The following is a 20,384-nucleotide window of genomic DNA, read 5'->3' on the forward strand; positions in this document are numbered from 1 at the left end:
AGATCGCTCAACTCTGAAAAAGACATTTCTTTGCTATGTGAGTTAAATTAATTGATGCTAACATATCTCATTTTGGGGATCATTTTTGTGTCTATTAACTCTTTTGAAGCAATTGTCTGCAAATGAGGAAAAAGATTAGTAACACAATCTCCCCCCCCCCAATTTTCCTAGTTTCTAGTTTTATTCATTCTAAAATGGTCTGTCATTGCAGAGAGCACATGTGTTTTTAAATGGAAATATTTGAAATAAATATTTCTGAAATAAATTGGCATAGATTAATAAAGCATTGCTTAATCCTTAATCCTAATTCCTAGCATGTTTTGAAAAAAAAAGTAGTATAGATCGGTATCATGTAGGTTTTTATGGTTAACTTTGATCATCTTATATATCTGGCTACCTAATTTTAATTATGGACAGACTTATAAAAGCATGTAATATAGGAGTGTACAGTATATGGTATTTAAAATTTTGTTCATATTCTCTAGATTTAGTTGATTTTTTGGAAATTAAAATCTTATATTATTGAAAATTATCTCATTGAGACTGTCTCATTGTCCTGGGAATTCTGGATTCTTATTTCTCTATCTTACCCTATTAATTCTTCTTGCTTTGCATAAAAAGTAACAATAGGAAGGAATGGTTCTGTTAATTGTAGTTCTAGAACAGACATGTCAAACTTGCGATGTCATGTGACATTGCGCAACATATCTGAACTTTTCCTCCATTGCCAGCAATAGGGTGGGCGCGGTTTCGTCATGATGCATCTGGCCCATGGGCCGGCAGTTTGACACCCCTGTTCTAGAAGGAACACTTCAGACTTAAATTTTATCTGTTAAGTAGTGAATTAATACAGGGATGAAGAATTTGAGGTCCCAGAGCTATGTGTGGTCTGTGTATAAACCTGTTTTTCACTGACTATGATTCTGACGTGGAAAAGCAAGAAAACTGTTATATAAGCTCTAAAATAGTCATTTTACTTCAAAAATAAAAAAATCTGAAAATCCCTAATACTCAGCCCATTCATTTAATGGCTTTCAGCTTTGTAACATAAATATGGTTCATAGCCACAAAATAATTGCACATACATGTTTAGTTCATATTTCCTTCTCTTTTTTCCATGTTTTGTTTCAGTTACACTTAAATTATTTTCAAAACAAGTTGAAACAAAACAGTTTCAAAACAAGTTAACTTCAAACCAGAGTTGCTTCTTGTAAGATGGTAGACCATATAAATATGATCAATCAATTAATCAATAAACCTTACCTTTTAAATTCTGTTTCTGTTTTCTTATTCATGATTTTATGCTATGATATGTTTTTTTTATTGTAAGCCAGCCAGTCCCTTAGGTAATTTGGGCAGTGTAGATATTCAATGATGAAAGCAGATGGGACGTTGATTTATTTGTAGACATTCAAGAGAGTTGTTGTTTTTTAAAAAATGTTTTTTAAGGTCAGTAAAGGTCTGCTCTGCCTGTTTTACCTTGCTTTTTCTTTGTGCTAAAAACATTTTTTACATTTTAGTATTTATTTTTGGTTTTGAATGGATATTAGGTGATACAGCACTGGACAAGTTCCCCTTATTATTTTGTATCAATATTGGACTTAACATAGGCAACTGAGTATTCTCCAGAGGTTTTGAGCTACACATAATCCCTTGGTTTTGGGTCGGCTGGTTAGAATAATGGGAGTTGAAGTCAAAACATTTAGAATACACATGAAATCCCACAATTACCTCTCTAATTACAAGTCCATAGAGTCTACTGGATAAGCACTTTTTCTCTACTCCAGAGAATAGCCTAAACCTGAATGTTGTTAACTTTGCTTTTGTCATCTAGATTATTTTCCCATGTGTAGCAATAATAAAATACATTTGCATAAGAATCCTTATATGTCCATTCATAACTCAGTGGGTTAGGACGCTGAGCTTGTCGATCAGAAGGTCGGCAGTTTGGCGGGTCAAATCCTGAGTGCCATGTAACAGAGTGAGCACCTGTTACTCGTCCCAGCTTCTGCCAACCTAGCAGTTCGAAAGCACGTAAAAATGCAAGTAGAAAAATAGGGACCACTACGGTGGGAAGGTAACAGCGTTCTGTGCGCCGTTGGCGTCTAGTCATGCCGGCCACATGACCACGGAGAGACGTCCTTGGACAAACGCTGGCTCTTCGGCTTTGAAACGGAGATGAGCACCGGCCCCTAGAGTCAGAAACGACTAGCATGCATGTGCGGGGGAACCTTTACCTTTACCTATAAGTAATATAGAATGATAATTTTAGCAAAACAGATTTTCCTTCTTCATTTCATTTCCTGAATGCCTTCTATATCTTTTCTGAAGATTGAGCAATCCTCTTGAATAGATTTGGAGAAGTGACATTGTTGGCTGGAATCCATGGTATCTGGGACTTAAATTAGAGAAATATTACTCAATGAGCTTTTGAGGGTTTTTTTCCCTCCTCTTTTAAAGACATCAAGTTTAGGGGGTTTGAAACAGGAAGAAGACTGAAGTTCTGACATTCTTTATTCTCATGATTGGTAAACATAGAAATTTCATTTAATATTAATTCTTCTTGGTCAAGTTATAATATGTTCATATTTAAAATGAAGGGAAGGGAAATATTTGTTTATAGAAACTTATTAACTTATTTTCAGAACCTCTTGAATTCAGCGGTGGTACTAAAAAAGTTACTGCATTTAATGTAGTCTCTGGATTTTCATATTTCTATGAAAGAAAGGAAAACACAATGTGGTTAAAATAACTTTTTCTTTCCATTACGTTATAATTAAAAGCCAAATGTTCATTAGCAGAAATTGATGCTTTTTAGGAGGGTTTATAAGAGTTCATAATATGTTAATGGTATTTCTCTCTTACATAAGCCAAGTTTGAATATGCCAAGTGGAATATTTTGACAATTAAATAAAATGAGAGACCTAAGAGAAAGCTCTTGTTTTGGCATGAAGTCTAAAGAACTTGTCATCTCCCCTCATCTTCTCTTCCATGAAAGCAAAAGAGAGCAATTTATTTTAGTTACCATGTAAATTAGTTTGGTTACTATTATCACCCATTGCTGGTGGTAGAGAGTTCTCAGCAATATTTAATCTCTTTTGAAGAAAATGTTAAAATTTATAAGCCAGGACCAGACCTTTCCTATTACTCATACAATTCATTTTGTTAAATGTTTTAATGTGTAGAAATAATATTTCATTAAGCAACTTCCCGGAATAATTAGTTCAGCAATGATAACTTGGAACAAAAGCCCTAGATTTAGCTTTAAATTTATGTTAGGCACTTTTGGTGGGAAGGAACACATCTGAGGCTTTTAAGAAAGTAGAAAGAAAAATATTGAATTGTTTACCAAGACTGTGGTTGAAAGTTTTCAAATGACAGTACCCCTTTAGTTCCAGAATATTGCTTGCAGGCTAAAAATGGCCGATTGGCATGCTGTGTATCGAAATATATTATATTATTATGGTTTATTGCACAGTCAGCCAGTTGTTCAGACTGTATTTCTGTTGTTGTTGTTGTTGTTGTTGTTGTTGTTGTTGTTGTTGTTGTTGTTATTATTATTATTATTATTATTATTATTATTATTATTATTATTATTATTATTATATTTGCCACTTATCTCACGGTGGGGCTACTCTACATGATGCTTCACCATGATAAATAAAGTTTTGAGGTTCCTGAATGAATTTTTCTTTTGTGCCGAAAATATTAGTTATGTTAACAGTCATTTTTGTCTTGAGCTGCTTTTAAGCCTTCTTTAATATTTTCCTATAGTTGAGTTTAGAAAAAGTTAGCAGGATAAGCCTATTTTTTCTATTACAGTGGCTTGTCTGTGCAAGTGCATCATTACTCATTTGTAGAAATACAAATGAGCACTATAGAAATACTGATAATAACATCCTTATATCCTATATTCCAGAATTTCAAAAAGGCAAAGTTACACATCTTTTATTATTCTGAAAACTAGTTTTTCACATATTTTTGAAAGATTAATTTCTTGCTTTTCACAGATTGTATTGTTTAAAAAAATGCTTCCTTTTAAAATTATATAATAAAGCAATTTTGTTTTCTTTTTGCCAAAGATATAAAAAAAAATCTGTTTTCTATTCACAAAAAGCAGCACTGAGATACTATACTATATTTTTCAGTATCTTTTAAAAGCATCTTTTTATATTTGAATAATTTGGCTTAGCTTTTTATCTCTAAAATTCACATTTAAAGTGGTCCACTAAATCTGCCATTGGTAAGTATATAGATTCATCATTACTAACGAAAACAAACTTCTGTAGAATTGTTTGTTTTTGAATTTTGGTTTTGGGGGCTCCTTTCACTGGAATGTGTTAATTAACACCAAATTCATTACATTAAAAGTATATTACAGTTTGAGAAAAAATAGAATTTTATTCCCAGAAAGAAATTAGTACAAAAATTGATCTCCCCTTAGAGGAATTGTAAAAGCATTTTAAAATGTTATTTCTGAAGTATCGATTTTATTTTAACTCCTGTGTTATGATGGTAGTGTGGTTTTGGTATTGTTTTATTTTTAATTGCTCTTTTTACTATGAGATGGTGAACTAATTGTGACCTCTATCCTCCATTCTCAATTGCTTCTGACTTACTCTGCTAAGTAAAAAGAAATAACCTAACAGAGCGGTAACCAGATCACCACTGCCACACCAAGGAAACAGGCAAGCGTTGGGATGCACTTTAATCTCTCTATCCACACAGCTCTCATTTTAATTTGCAAAATTGAACCCAGATCGAGAGCAGTAAAGCCTGAATACGGTAAATATTCATGCCTCAGTGATCTAGAGTAGCTCCATTACATTTCAGAGATTGGGAGAATTACCTTTTGGATTATGTATATTCATGGGCTGATTTTTATTTGAGATATATTATTACTCACATTGGGCTACATGTAGCACATTCTACCAAAACCAGCTGCCTGACAAAGCTCCAATGTTGCTTACACATAAAAAGTTTTACTTCTGTAGCCTATAGTTTCCCTTCTTTTAGGCTTTTCAAAGGTTAGCAATAAACAAAACAATTTTGTTAAAAAAGGGGAGGGAAAAATTCATTCCTGTGGATGTTCTATAAATCTTTCAGCCCCTATGTTTACTCCGATGTAATATTTTTTGGTGCACTTTGAAGTTTTAGGATGAAAGTGTTACTATTGTTTCATACATAAGACTTGAGTGAAAAAGAGTAATTTGGTTTATTTCTTCAGAATAATTAATTTCTCAGCATTTTGTTTTCTTACCTGGTGTTTCCTTTGTTTATCTGAAAGGCAGCTGGGAAGAAAATAGTAACTTGCCAATAATTTGGTTATTTAAATAGGTATTAAATTATATGCTTATTTTATAATACCGTATGTACATTACTGAAGAACAGACAGTGTCTTTTATTCTACATGATACTTTAGATTTGATCAGATTCAAACAAAAACTAATTTTTCACATTTAGTAGAACTATACAAATCTTTTGGAGGGCCTTCGCATCAAAGCCACAAGCAATGTGCTATTGATCAAAGTGTCGTGACAGTCACATCTTCCCCAAGAATACAGCCATGGAAGTAGTTGAAGAAAAATATACGGTGATACAGTATATAATTTGGGAAGCTTGCGCAATGCACATGAGAAAGCCATTTTGAACCACCAGAGGATCCAGCCAAGAAATGGCACTTTGCTGGTGGTGTTGCTATTATCAAAATATGTCTGAAAGATGGCTTAATAGTTGGGTATTACATGTTATATGGAGTGATTTGGATTAGTTTACAACTTTTTACCATTTATCCATGGCTTCTGCCCTTTGAAACATCTTGTTCCCTCCCTCCCCCCAAGGTGAGAACCTCAGCAATCCTCCTGACTTTCAGGAAGGGCCTAAAAACTTGGCTTTGCCAGTTGGCCTGGAGCCAGAACAGGGGTGGGTGGGTATTACTCTGGAACTGGCTATCAAAGTAAGAGAAGACCCCACTGCTCCCTGTGTTCTTTGTGCTCCCTTCTCCCCCCACATCTTTTAATGATAAATTATTATTATTCATTTATCCTTGTAATGTTTACCAATTTTAATGTTTTTAAGCCACCCAGAGCCGCCTCTAGATGGGATGAATAGCACACAAATGTAACAAACAAACAAATTTATTAATTTCATTATATCTCACCTTTCCTGAAAGTAGTATAGATGCCTTCCTCCTATTTTCTCTACAACAAAAACCCTATGAGGCAAGTTGAGTTCAGAGTGACCGACCCAAAGGCACCTGTTACCTTGTGAGTTCTTAACTGAGGGAAGACTTGAACTGTATGTCTCTGGTATGTTTCCAACAACTATGCCATGTTGGCTGTCTTTACATTTTTCTCTGCACATGAAGACATTTCTGACATCCATCCCTTTAAAAATGAGGATACAGTGGAAAAAGGTAGATTGATTACCAGAGAGAATTAATAACTTTTCTGCCTTTAAGTTGCTATCTGCAAAGCTAATGTCTCTTGGTTCTAACTAAATCATGATTATGGCTCAGGATTTCTCAACAGATAATGTTTTTTTCCCCATTTTGCTTAATTGAGAGACTGATTTTTATTTTTAATTTTACTGTCCTGTCATACTCTGAACCAGTTCAACTAAACATAGCTCAATTTTCTTATGAAGAAAATTACTATCTATAGTTATTTTGGAAATTTCTACTAAAAGCACTAAATCTAGCTGCCAAAAAATTACAAAGTCTCATGTTGTTACACTAGTGATCAACAAACAATATCAAGAATGTTAAAGTACAGCTGGATCTGATGGGTAGTTTTAATCCATAAACATTTGTACTGTATGGTAATAAATGGGTTAGTCTTTAAAATGTCACAAAGCTCTTTTGCTTGGATTTTTCCTAGAAAAAACTTAATTCTTTTATGAAGATTCATAGTTTCTTTATGCAGATTCATGGCTCATTTATCCTGAGAAATCAACCCTTAATTTGGTTATATTCTTCAAGAGATTATCCAAGGGTTGAAGAGGTTGCAAGTGAATAAAGAACTTCCAGTTGATTAGGTGCTCTGGGCTTGCTTCATTTTGAATAAGAGATAGAATAATCAGTAATGATGAGGACCTGTTACAATACCATAGAAGCACAATAGTGTAATAAAATAATAGAAGCACAATAGTAGAATAAAAGAACAATTCAATATAGTCCATAAAAGGGTGCAGCTAAACCATGTCTTCCTGGAGCCTCTGTATGTGGTTGCATAGTCAGTGGAACTGTTCTGAATGAATAATCTTTACAATCATTTTTATGACATAAGAATTTGATTTAAAAATATTCTATTTATGTGTCTGTTGGAATTATTTGGTAATTTTCCCCAGCTTTCACTTCAATTTTTTTAAACTGAAGTTGGTCCATGTCTTTATAGAATAATAGGGCATTTTCTATAGTTAACCCCCTAGAAAAGTTCTGTAAAGGTTTAATGTTTTTTATGTTTAGAATGAGCACTATAGCTAATATAGTTTCATGAAACTTTATAAATTTCAAAATCTTCTAGACCAGGCATTTCAAACTCGCAACGTCACGCGATGTCGCATGACATATCGTGACTTTTTCCCCAGTGCCGGCAATGGGGTAGGCACGGTTTTGGTATGACACATTTGGCTCGCGGGCCAGGAGTTTGACATGCTTGTTCTAGAGTCTAGACCAGGGGTCTTCAAACTTGGCCCTTTTATAACTTGTGGACTTCAACTCCCAGAATTCCTCAGCCAGCATGCCTGGCTGAGGAATTCTGGGAGTTGAAGTCCACAAGTCATAAAACAGCCAAGTTTGAAGACCCCTGGTCTAGACCATCTAAATAGATTATAAATAACTGTTTAAATGTCACTTAGTGTTCACTGTGATTATAATTTTATTGTTCTATAATATATAACACAATATAAATCTCATTTGATACTTGCTGCTGAATGGAAAAGCAATTCATATACTGTATGTATCTAATACACGAATAAGTAAAGACTGGAATAAACAAACAATTTTTCTTTCATCAGGCAATATGTGTAGGATTTCCAGATGTTCAATCTTCTAGGCACTACTCAGGCAGTGAAAACAAGGTCATGCAATTAATGGAAGGCATCTAAATTAAATTAAATTGTATATTGATGTGTATAAAATGAAGATAACTTAAGAATGGGTGAAAAAAATTACAACAATGTAATATGTGCATTACTAATAATGCTTAGAATGAAGTATTCTGTGATTCAATAGGTCAACTATTTCTTTTTTACTCTGCATTGAATGTCTATGGAGACTCTCAATCATCCAGGTAATAGTTATCCTAAAGGTGTTTTTCCCAAAACAACTGGACTATCTTGTTTTTTCCTGGAAGACATTTTGCTTCTAAGAAGAAATGTTTTGGATGAGAAGCAAAGAAAAAACAAGTCCAGTTGCCTTTTGAAAAAGCACCTTTGGGACTCTGCATTGAATGATATTGAGTTAAATGTAGCAGATAGAAATACAAATAGATATTTATATAACATAAAACTTTCTAAGATCATATACGATCAGGCTTCCTGTATACAGTCACCCTTATCTCTTCAAGAAATAATAGGTAAATCTATGAAAACAGCACAAGTTCCCAATCCAGATGGCTATTACATTAAATTCTGAACTCCAGTTCTATGGAAAACCTGTAATGATGCGTTTTGAAGTAAGATTTTCCCAGCTTTGGGAGGCTTATATAACTGAAATTTTGATGGCTAGGAAAGATACCAGCTAGCTGCAAATATTTGTGTGTTTGCTAAACAAAAGAAATACAAATATGCAGAAACATTGAGAACAACCCTGGTACTTAGAGTATTGGTTATATTGTCTCTGATTATGTATTCTGTACAATTTTTATAAAATATTTTCAGGCATCGGATAATATATTAATAATTAACATTTACAAATTCACATCAACATTTGTGAATTGCGGAAAAGGCCTTTGGTATGGTGCAGTGGATATTTCTGAAATTAGATGAGTCTTATTTAGATAATACGGATTTTCTTTGTGTGTGTGTGTTAATAAGATTTGCATGTGATACTCTTCTCTCTTTGCTTTGGATTCATTCATTCATTCCTTCATTCATTCATTTAATCACACTTCTTAACTGCCCATATCCCTTCATCTGTCAAAATCTGTTGAGTAATCATCAAGGATATCCTTTATCTCTTTCTAATTTGTTACTTGTTTTATTAGACAAATAAAGGACGTTTCAGGTAAAACAATGCTGTAGCTGAGAACAAACATATCATATGCTTATATAAATTTTTATGCCAAAATCTTTTGACATTGTGCACTGGTTGGGTAATGGGATTTAACAGTCTATGTTCTATTCTCTGTTCTCTGTACTATATCTCTTTAAATCAGTGTTGTTTAAACTGTTTCAGGAGATCTTGGGGTGCCACAATAACTTCATTAGGTTCCATTACAGACAAAGGGAATAAAAGAGGTTTGCTTGAATATAGCGAATTCACTATAACTAGAGCTTTTCTTTCTTTCTTTTTTTTTTGAACAGGGATTCCTGGATTTTTTTTAATTAACAGGTTGCATGGCCTAAACAAATTTATAAGCAACTGTTTTAGATTAGTTGTTTAGATTACTCTAGTTTTTAAAGAATCTGAGTTGCGCAAGATATATAGATTACCTAAAATTGTAAAATGGCTCTATATTCTGTAAAATACTTCAGAAGAATTAGTAGTATCTAAATCTCAATTTTACTATTAATATCAGAATGTGTTTTTGGTAATTCCAAATCTGTGATATAAACAATTAAAGAATATTTTAAGGCATAGTTTAGTTATTTATAAGAACTCTGGATTAAGGATTCCCAGTAGCTCATATTATCAAATAAATGAGTAAGAGTCTTAAGAATATTAAATTCTTATTCTTGCAATATTATGTTTCTTATCTTAAATTGAGATTAATTGGACAAATATTGTTTTTCACAAATTCTGATCTCTCCAAAGCATGCTATTTATATTGGCAATGTAAAATGGTTTAATTTATGTATTTATAGACAGCCTATATATCCTGTAAATAAATATAATTACATGACTTATTTATTTATTTATATAGAACAAATATAATTAAATATATAATGATTCCATGTGGCTCACAACAAATCTGTATGATATGGGCTTGTCCAATTATTGCCTAGTTTTGTTTATCAACCATATTTTATAAACATAGCATTAAAAAGATGATGTGAAGGTATTTGTGAATTGTATATAAAATATTTTGAATAAATGAAGAAATGGATATATTGATCAAGGAGTCAGCAAAAAGATTTTCTCTTAAGTATTGGAAAGGCAATAAAATTCCAGACTGATAATTTTGGATTGTTGTTGTCTATTAAATAAAGGATCTGAATTTTTTTATATTTCCTGACAAAGATATTTATTTGGACATAATCTGTGATTGGCAAATTCAAACATGTTTAGACAAATCTGATGTGCTTTTTCATTTTTAGCTGTTCTCTTAAGCAGTCTCTTACGTCTCTTGTCTGAAGAGAAAAGTTTGGTTTTTACCACTTAGAAAACAAAGAAAGTTAGAGCGTATTTTTCTTTTCTCCCTGTGTGTCCACTCCATTTTATGTCTGTTGTATGTAATCTGTAATGTCTCACTTAAATAGATGTAATCTATGTTTCACTTAAATAGATGGCAACCTTCCCATTTAAATTGGGTTGGATGTTAATAACTTGATTAAAGTAACCAATAGATGGATGGATGGAAAGATGGACGGATGAAACTGTGTAATAAATTGGATAAACTTGTTTAACACTTAAACTACAGTATTTTGGTTTGGGTTTTTTTGCTTCATATTGTATAATTACTAGTTAGTAGAATTTGCTGTGATTCTACTTATCAGAAAGAGTTGGTTGTGTTTATATCTTGTAACAATAAGATGCAGTGACAGCACTGGAGGCAGGAGGATGCTTGGACTCTTATCTGAAAAACCTAAGAGCTATAGCATATGGAGTACTGATAACTTAATGAAAGTTGGATAAATAAAGGAAAAGAAGCTTCATTGTATCAGAAGAAAAATCCATTAGTGGGGTTTTGTATGCTGTTTTCTATTAGTTAAACTGCTTTGAAAATCTTAGTGAGCTTTTCCTTTGGTCTTCAAATAACAGGTTCTTTTCTTATATTGAACACATTTGTTTATCTTAAGGGCCTGAACAGTTTGGGTGCTTTTAATTTATCTCTCCTTTTTGCATTTTTTATCTGTGTATGAACACATGGACTTCCCAGTCCTCCTCCTCCACTAAAGCAGTTTCACAAACCTCTACATCATTCTTAGAAATATTAATGTGATCATGAAGATAAAAATATTAAACATTCTTTCCTGATTTATTTTCAGGCATTGCAAGATGCCTCCCCCCAATCCTTGTTCACATGAAGTCTCTGAACATAGTTTACTATTCTGACAGTATTTGTTCTAGACAGTATCTAAAGAAGCTACTTCATTGATTTTGATGAACTTGAAGTTGCCATATGAATTGCTTTTGGGCAGACACACTAATTTCTGCTGAGGTTGCTACCCAAAATTGATGTCAGAAGTGTCACTTTGACAATGTACTTGAGCGGCATAAAATTAGGAATGCAGGTAGGGTGGAAGTAGTTGAAATTCAGACACTATGATGACCGATAGTTTTTTTACATTTATAAATATGCATTTATGTTTAGCTGTATTATTATTCATTTTAAAGGGAACTATAGTTAGCAGAAAAAATATATTCTTGAGAAAGTGAAATTATCTCCTCATCCAAGATAGTCCTATTGATTTTTAGATCCTAGATCAGGGGTCTTCAAACTTGGCCCTTTTATGACTTGTGGACTTCAACTCCCAGAATTCCTCAGCCAGCATGTCCTAGATGATATATGATTAAGGTATGGAGATGAGGAAGCTTAGTTTCCCAAAAGTTAAAGTTAATTAATGAAGCTTTCTGGGTTTCCTCAGGACTAGTTTTATCTCTCATATCATAGAATTCTTAGGATAAAATAGCCTTTAAAAGCTATGTATACTGTGGAGTAAGATGCAAATATTATGTGTACAGTATCCATTATTGGATGCACCTTGTTTTCTTTTATAAAATAAACTGAAACTTTTTTAAAGTATTAATTTACTTGAAATGAATATTGTTACATTGTAAACATCCAAAGAATATATTGGCAGTTGCTCGTATAAGAATAATTTCTTCTTTTGTGGGGGGGAAAGTTTGATGCACATAGAAGTGTTGTATATATGCAAAATTAAATGGAAAAGATCTGGAATCATTTACTTTAGACTTGATGGGGGAATCTAATTTTTAAATTTTCTTTTCTATAAAAAGACTTCCAGTGAAAACTAAGAATACCAGAGAAATGCAGAATCAGGGATTTTATGCATGATATGCTAGAAGATAATAAAAGGTTTTTTTTAAAAGAAGTACCATACCCAATTGCTGGTAATAAATTCTCTAAATTTCTGTTTGAATTCTGGGCAATGGTAACACAATAGTATAAATTCAACTAACATTTTTTTTCTAGAACTATAAAATGTGGTCTGATGGAATTTTGTTTTTGGACTTGCACAGTTCATTTTTGGTTAGTTTTTAAAGGATTTGATTTTGTTTATCTGTTCATAGTATTTGTATGTTTCACATTCTCTTATGGCTACGGCTTATAAATCATATGGAGAGATACAGCAGCAGAATTTTAAACTTTGGAATTATTATCTACGCAAGATTTCTTTTGAGAAGAGATGTTGTATTCTATATTTTTAAAAAAGAGAAGTTTCATAATGTGAAAACATACACTGAATCTTTTGAGTTCCTCTAAAATTCTACATTTTAAAGATTTTTCAAAGTTATGAAGATGAGTGCAATATGCATGGGTAATGAATAAATGGGAAAAAATATTGAGTTAAGTCTGCATTCAGTTGTGGTCACTGCAAATGCAAAAAACAGCTAGCACTAGCTGAAGGAAGAGGGATTCTGTCTCTCCCCTCTCCATCCTCTCCCCTCTCCTCCCCTCCCCCTTCTTCCCTCTCCCCTCTCCCTCCTTCTATATTCCCTAGACCTTCTCCAAAGGTATTGAAGGATACTCCAGAGAATAGTTAGCACAGAGGGAAGGGAAATTGATCACAGATGAATATAACTCTTAAGGTTGGAGTAGTCAGTTTTCAGGATTATAAGCTTTTTAAACTGCTGCCCAACGAATAGAGTACAAAATAGGGATTCAGGAGGATGAACAAGTGCTAAGAATTAAGGAAACTTTGTTCCTGGCAACATGCTCAATTGAGGAAAGTGTGATTGGTACCAGAACTAAGATTATAAGTCTTTTCACATACATTCCATTTACAATTTTGTCGCAATTAATCCCATTACCCCTTCAGAATCCTTTCCTGCAACATAATTTAGCCAAGTAAATCTCCTTAGTTCTTGCTATTGCTGGATAATTGGATGTCAGAAGTTTTGCAGTTTATTGCACATCATCTAGGGACCTACCAGTAGATAGCAATTTCTCTTTTGCCCACCCCTGGCTTAAAGAATAAATGTAAGAACAAAAGGAAAAAGAAAAAGGAAATCAAGCCATATAAAACAACTGGTTTGTCCTAATCAAGCTGAACCAACATTGATAGCTTTGAAAAGCTTATTTTCTTGTTACTGTTTCTATTCTAAGATGTTTCTGAAATAGAATAACTAAGAAGATTCCAAGTGTATTAGCATCAAACTTTTATTTTTTTGTGTGGTGTTACACTGTCTCATATACTATAGAAAGATTAGAGTCATAACCAGATAACCATAATCATAGATGGTATAATATAATTCATAATATTATATTATAATATAATATAAAAGTTAACACAACCCAGGTGGCTAGAAAGGCCCAACAGAGGCTTCACTTTCTTAGGATCTTGCGGAAGAACAGGGTAGAACAACAGCTAATGACCCTCTTTTACCGGTCTACCATAGAGAGCGTCCTCTCGTATGGTATTGTGGTTTGGTATGCTGGTCTGACAGCCGCGGATAGGAAAGTATTACAGAGGGTAGTGAGCACAGCACAAGACATTGTGGGCTGTTCCCTGACACCACTGGATGACATCGCCAGGGCTCGTTGCCTTGGAAGAGTGAGGAAGATTCTCAGGGATGACTCACACCCTGGACGGTATCTCTTTACTCTCCTACCATCCGGTAGGAAATATAGGAATATAGCCAGCCGTACCAACAGGCTGAAAAATAGCTTTTATCCGTGGGCTGTTAGGCTTTTAAATGGGACATAATCTTATGCAGAATTGACTTGGGAGGCCGGTGTGTGGTGTAGTTGGTTCACATGGTGTGGTGGGATGGAGGGTTTGTTGTCACTGTGTGTTGGGGGGAGGGAGCACAGGGGGAGGCTCAGCTAATCTCAATGTACACATGTTGTACTTTGACAATAAAGGTTTATTTATTTATAATCATAAAATAGTTCTGAAATCACTAAATCATATTTGTGTTTGCAAGTTGATGAAAATGAATTATAAAGTATTTTTACACATTATTTTATTATTATTTGACAGATTTATGAAAAAGATCAAATGTGATAAAAAGGATTGGAAGCTATATAGAATAAACGATTGAAAATTATCCTTTTGAAAACATTAACCTTCAAAAAAGAATGTCTTACAGTATTTTATGTGTTAAAACAAAAACATGTATATACATTGTCGTAATACACTGAGATATGCTATCACAGAACAATCTAAAACAGAAAATGCTTACCGTTGGAGATAATACATCCTCCTTAAGAAGAAGCAGCAAATGTGTAGGGGAAATGAACAGAAAAGACAGTGTTTTAAACTATGTAACTAATTTGCTTTTTTAAAAAAACAAATGGACTGGCTCAAACACATCTTCTGCCTACTTTGGCTACTATGGAAGTTACTAAATTCAAAAGAATAAGGGCTGATATTATTTTCTTGCAGAAAAAAATTTAAGCATTCCATTAGGTAATTTAAGAAAAAATTTCTGGTAATTAATGAGAATGGTATAAAACAGCAATATATATATTGTAAAAGAGTATGAATATTTTAAATTAATATTTTAAAATAAGAAAAATGCTAACAGTTTTTTTTGTTATGCTTTCCCCCATAAATAGGTGACAAAGAAAGTAAAGTCGATGCAGATGTTTCATACACCAGTAACTTATGCCATGCAAGGGGATAGGGTTGGAATTTGTGTAACCCAGTTTGATCCAAAGCTGTTGGAACGAGGCCTCATTTGTACACCTGAATCTCTCCAGACGATCCATGCTGCCATTATCTCTTTGAAGAAAATCCCCTACTTTAGAGGGACTCTTCAAACCAAGGCGAAGTTTCATATTACAGTTGGCCATGAGACTGTTATGGGAAGAGTAATGTTCTTCAGCCCAACTCCTGATGACTTCGGTAAAGAGCCTCTGGAAAATTATTTTGATTTTGAAAAGGAATACCTTTATGAGGAGGAATATCTTTCCAATGATTCAAAGTCCTCAGAAGAAAACAAGGAAAATGGCCAGGTTGGAGAAAGACAGCTCCCAAAACAACAGTGGGCCTTACTAGAATTTGAAAAACCAGTTACTTGTCCTAAATTTTGTCTTGTAATTGGATCAAAATTGGACACTGATATTCATGCAAATACTTGCAGACTGGCATTTCATGGGATACTTCTCCATGGAATGGAAGAGAAGAATTATACAGAGGAATGTCTGCCAAAACTCAAGGTTTACAAGATGAAACATAAGGAAGGACAAGTAGAACGGGTAAGCTTGCATGATATAAGGTTCCTTTGGATGTGCAAGGATCTTAATATGGGAAAGGATAATTAGAAATGGAATATAAGATTCCCTTCATTTATTAAGGAAGTGTTGGTTTTCCCCTTCTCAAGAAACCATCACTAGATCCAACCATGCTGGACAACTTTCATCCAGTTTCCAACTGTCAGCTAATTGCTCTTGGGTTCACCAGGAGAATTGGCAACCCTATCTTAGGAGTTAGGACAATGGTTTTACGCAGTCAGCAAAGTTAGGGATGAATTTACTATAGAAGTTAGCAAAGCCCAGAAAGTACTGGACATTTATGGGGGAGGGAGAAGGTGCAATGACAGTCTGTAGCTTTGATGGATATACCTGTATGCCTTCTGTGGAGATTCTGTAGCCCAATTAAGACAGGTCAAAAGTGCATTTTTCTAGTTTGACAAAGAGTTTATTGTCCTGTAATTTATGTAATACATTTCTGACATGGGTGACATGCAAGGAGGGACCTTCAGAATAAACTAATATGTCATCTAAGTACAGTACCATTTTGATATCATGAATCTAGAAAAAAACAGCTCCATAGTTAAGCAGGCTGAAAGGCATTATTGTGTATTCAAACTTATTGTATATTGTATCAAAGGTTGTTAAATACTCATGTCCTTCTTTCATTCGGTTTCAGCACTCCTGAAGTCTAGTTTTATAAAGATCTGTGTCTTTTGTAACTGATCTAGAAGAACTGAGATAAGCAGGGAGTGGATGATAGCTTCTAATTTTTAACCTGTTCAGGTTTTTATAATCATGAATGGTACCCATGGGGCTCCCTTTAGAGTGGTTGGTGTTTTTCCTTGTTTTGGGGTGCCAGTGCTGTTGAATTGGAAGGGTAATGAATCCTTTTTTTGATATTGGCATGCAAATATTCCTTGAGAATGGCTAAATTGTACCTAGACATGAAATATGGTCTCTTTGCTGGAATTTGGGCTCCTGGCTTCAAATTGATTGTGCAATTAGATGCCTGTTGTGAGGGTAGCATGATTATCTCTTCTTTTCCAAACACATTGAAAAATCTGCATATTTTTCTTGCAGGGTTGACCCTGCATTGGAGTGGAGGAAGGGTAAACTTGCAGTGGTAGTAAGTGAAAATATTGACATTTACGGGAGGGAAATTAGAGTGTCCCTCGCTCCCAACTTACTTCTGGATCATGCTACTGATGCTACTCTATTTCCAAGATGATGAGTATTTGAAAGAAAGCAGTTACATTGATTGTTATGAACTTTGTGTGATCTTTGATCATCAACTGCAAAGGAGTCATGCACTGTAGAATCAGTCCTGCTTTTAGTGGCTGTCCATTGATCATCTTGACTGTCATTGGCAGCATAGTCATTGAACTATTTTCATTCCCAAACAAGGCACCTGCCCCGTTTCACCTCAGAAAGAACAAAGCCCACTAACTAAAAAGGATTGAAGTAAAGCATCTATATCAGCATAAAAACAACAGAATAAAGTTGCCCTCATTGAAGCTTGCTCCAAAGAAACAGTCCAAATATTAAAAGATGCCAATACTGTAATATCAAATATAAGCATCTACTTACTGCAAGAAACAAATGAATGTACAACATAGCTGAAGTTATAACTGAATACCATAGATGCTAAATCAACAAAGAAAAAAAGTGCATCATCAAAATGGAAAATCAGGCTGGAAAATAAGATCAGCTAGCTAAGATTAGATACAATTAAGTTGAAACAGATAAAAGAAAAGCTGAAGAACAAGGAGACAAAAGGATATGTGATGAAGAAATATTACCATCAGTGGAGAGACTGCAGTGAACCAGTTAACACCAGAAGAAGGAGGAGGAGGAAGAGTAGTAGTAGTAGTAATAGTAGTCAACAGCAGAAGTTAACACCAGAAGAAGAAGTCAACACCAAAAGGAGGAGGAGGAGGAGGAATAGTGCAGTTTTGTCTGCAGCTATGGGATAAGAATGCAGCTTGGGTAAAGGTGGTGGATAAAAATAAAAAAGAAGCTGAAATGAAAGAACTTGTAATAACAGAAGTGGTGGAGAAAAGAGGAAGAAAGATCAAAAACTGATCAGCTCTAGGTGAAGATGAATTGCATGTTTTGGTTGAAATATCTCACTGGTGTACACCCACTCGTTGCCAAGTAGTTCAGAACATACTGAAAGGAGATGAAATTGAAGAGTAGTTAACATCTGGCAATAACAGAAGATCAAAAAAAAAAGGACAGTACCAGGCAACTACAGACCAATTGCCCTCTTACCAACAACTTTCAAATTGCTAGCTGTTATGTACCTTATACAGTCCAGCAGCATCTAGTTGAAAACAAGCTCTTTCCACTTGAGTGGAAAGGAAACTACTCAAACAACAGAAGAACAATGTTGACAAGATTTTGGAAAATGACAGGAGAGGGAAAGCCAACTTCAATGTAGCTAATACTTATTACATGAAGGCATTATACTCACTGCCCCATGATTGGATAATCAGGGTCCTAGAAATAATAGTAGAAACATCAGAAGATTTGTGCAAAGGTCAGTGGCACAATGGAAGACACTGTTGCTGGTCGATGGATATGGGAAAGGTTAACATCAAGACAGGAATCTTTCAAGGAGACTCTGTCATCCCGACTGTCATTGTACTGATTCTTCTGTCAACAATATTGACAACATGGCTATCAAACATCAAAACATCTGTCAGGCTGTCCCACCTCCTTTACACAGACAATCTGGAGCTGTGTGGAAAAAACCCATTTGAAATTAGAATTGCTGCTCAACACTGTTTGAATATTGCAATACAGTTTGGACTGGACAAATATGCCACCCTCACCATCAACAGGGGAAAAATAATGAAAAATGAAGGAATTGAGATGCCCTTTGGAAATAACATCAAGAATCTAGTTGAAATATAGTTTAGAAGCTACCTATTTTCACATGTGGTGGACTTGTAGAAACATAAAAGCTTTTTGGATCATTTGGTGGAACATTCAAAAGATTTTTAAGAGAAAGATAAAGTTTTCTCCGCAATTATTTTTATTGGGTATTGTTGTAGATTGTGATGTTAAAGAAACTAATTTGATGTTGAATATGATAACAGCAGCACGGTTACTGGTGGGACAATATTGGAAGAAGGATAGTTTGCCTACTATAGAAGAATGGGTGTTTAAAGTTTCGAATCTTGCAGAAATGTCTAAGATTTCTGCTTATTTGAAAGATCATTCACAGGAAAGATATATTTCAGTTAGGAGGAGATGGATAAATTATATTCAGAACAAATATGGGACTAAAAAGTTCCATTTAGCTTATGAGTAGATTTTAGTGGGATATTGTTATTGGTACTTTGTAGTTATGTTAAAGGGGAGTTAAAGCACATTATGAATTTGGTTAATTGTATATTATGCATAATTTTTATTTAGAATATGATTATTATAACTATAATCCTGTATTTAGCTCTGGGAAGTGGGGGGGAAGTGGGCGGGTTTGGGGTGGGGGGGATTTGGGGATATATTGTAAAACTTTGTTTTTGTAAAACTTTTTAATTAAAAAAAAATCTAGTTGAAATAGATCACTAGAAATACCTGGGCATTCTTTCAAGCTGACAACATCAAGCACACTGAAGTCAAGTTAGAAGTGAATATATCATGAAAGTGAAGAAGATCTTAAAGTCCAAACTCAGTGGAGGAAATACCAATTAACACCTGGGCGATTCCAGTCATTAGGTACAGCACTGGAATAATGACTGAACTCAAGCAGAACTAAAGGCCCTGGATAGGGAGACCAGAAAAATAATGACAATGAATCATGCCTTACATCCAGCAGTGTTGACAGATTCTATTCACCAAGGAAAATAGGTGGTGGTGGAATGTTGCAAGTACATCAGATGGTTGGAGAAAATAAAAGGGTTTTGGAAGCACATCTGAAGGAAGGTGAAGAAGATGCCCTGCAGCTAGTTTACCAGGAAGGCTTACTGAATAGTGGAGAGACCAAACTGGCTTACAAGGAGGATTAAATGAAGAAGAGAAAAGAAGCATGGGAAGATAGACCTGAGCCTGGCTAAGAGCAGGAAAGTTGAAGAAAGAGACAGAGGGGTTAATTCTGGCTTCAAAGCCTAACAAATGCATATCAAGCCAGAACTGAGATGATAGGAACAGACAGAAAATTCTACTTCTGCAAAGAAGCTGAAGAAACAGTGGGCTCCTAGTCACCTGCCGAAAGAAGATCACACAGACTGACTACAAAGAAGAGCATGAGAAAGTAGCAACAATGGCCCATTGAAAGATCTGCAAGAAATACCATTTGCCTAGAATCAAGAATTGGTGGAACTATAAAATAGACAAAGTAATAAGAAAATGAAGAAGCTAAAGTGCTTTGGGATTTTAGAATTCAAACAGAAAAGCACTTGCAACCGGAATGGGACAACTACGGCCAACTCATTGCTGGACACCTCACCATGGCCAACTCGCCATCGGACAGTTGCTGTGGGACAATTTAACAATTCTATTTAATTATTTAAAATAAATAAAAAATAACTTTTGCCATTCACATTTCATTCTGTCCCTCCTTTTGCATCCTTTCTTCAATGATTCTATTTCACTATTTCTTTGATCTTACAG

General features: G+C 34.4%; 1 protein-coding gene and 1 long non-coding RNA gene across 3 annotated transcripts in view; one reads left to right on the plus strand and one right to left on the minus strand.

Moving 5' to 3' along the window:
- The window catches only part of LOC310635416, a 790,193-nt gene that overhangs the window by 199,922 nt on the left and 569,887 nt on the right, over positions 1-20,384 (minus strand). The gene's annotated exons all lie outside the window — the stretch shown is intronic.
- EEFSEC (eukaryotic elongation factor, selenocysteine-tRNA specific) overlaps positions 1-20,384 on the plus strand; it is a 164,941-nt gene that overhangs the window by 64,478 nt on the left and 80,079 nt on the right. For both annotated transcript variants that reach the window (XM_083354325.1, XM_083354326.1), the window contains exon 5: positions 15,129-15,770. In XM_083354325.1, the coding sequence (XP_083210451.1) occupies positions 15,129-15,770 (642 nt within the window). The remainder of the gene's footprint in view (positions 1-15,128; positions 15,771-20,384) is intronic.

The sequence above is a fragment of the Vipera ursinii genome (genome assembly GCF_947247035.1).
Source record: "Vipera ursinii genome assembly, chromosome: 2".
Lineage (NCBI taxonomy): Eukaryota > Metazoa > Chordata > Lepidosauria > Squamata > Viperidae > Vipera > Vipera ursinii.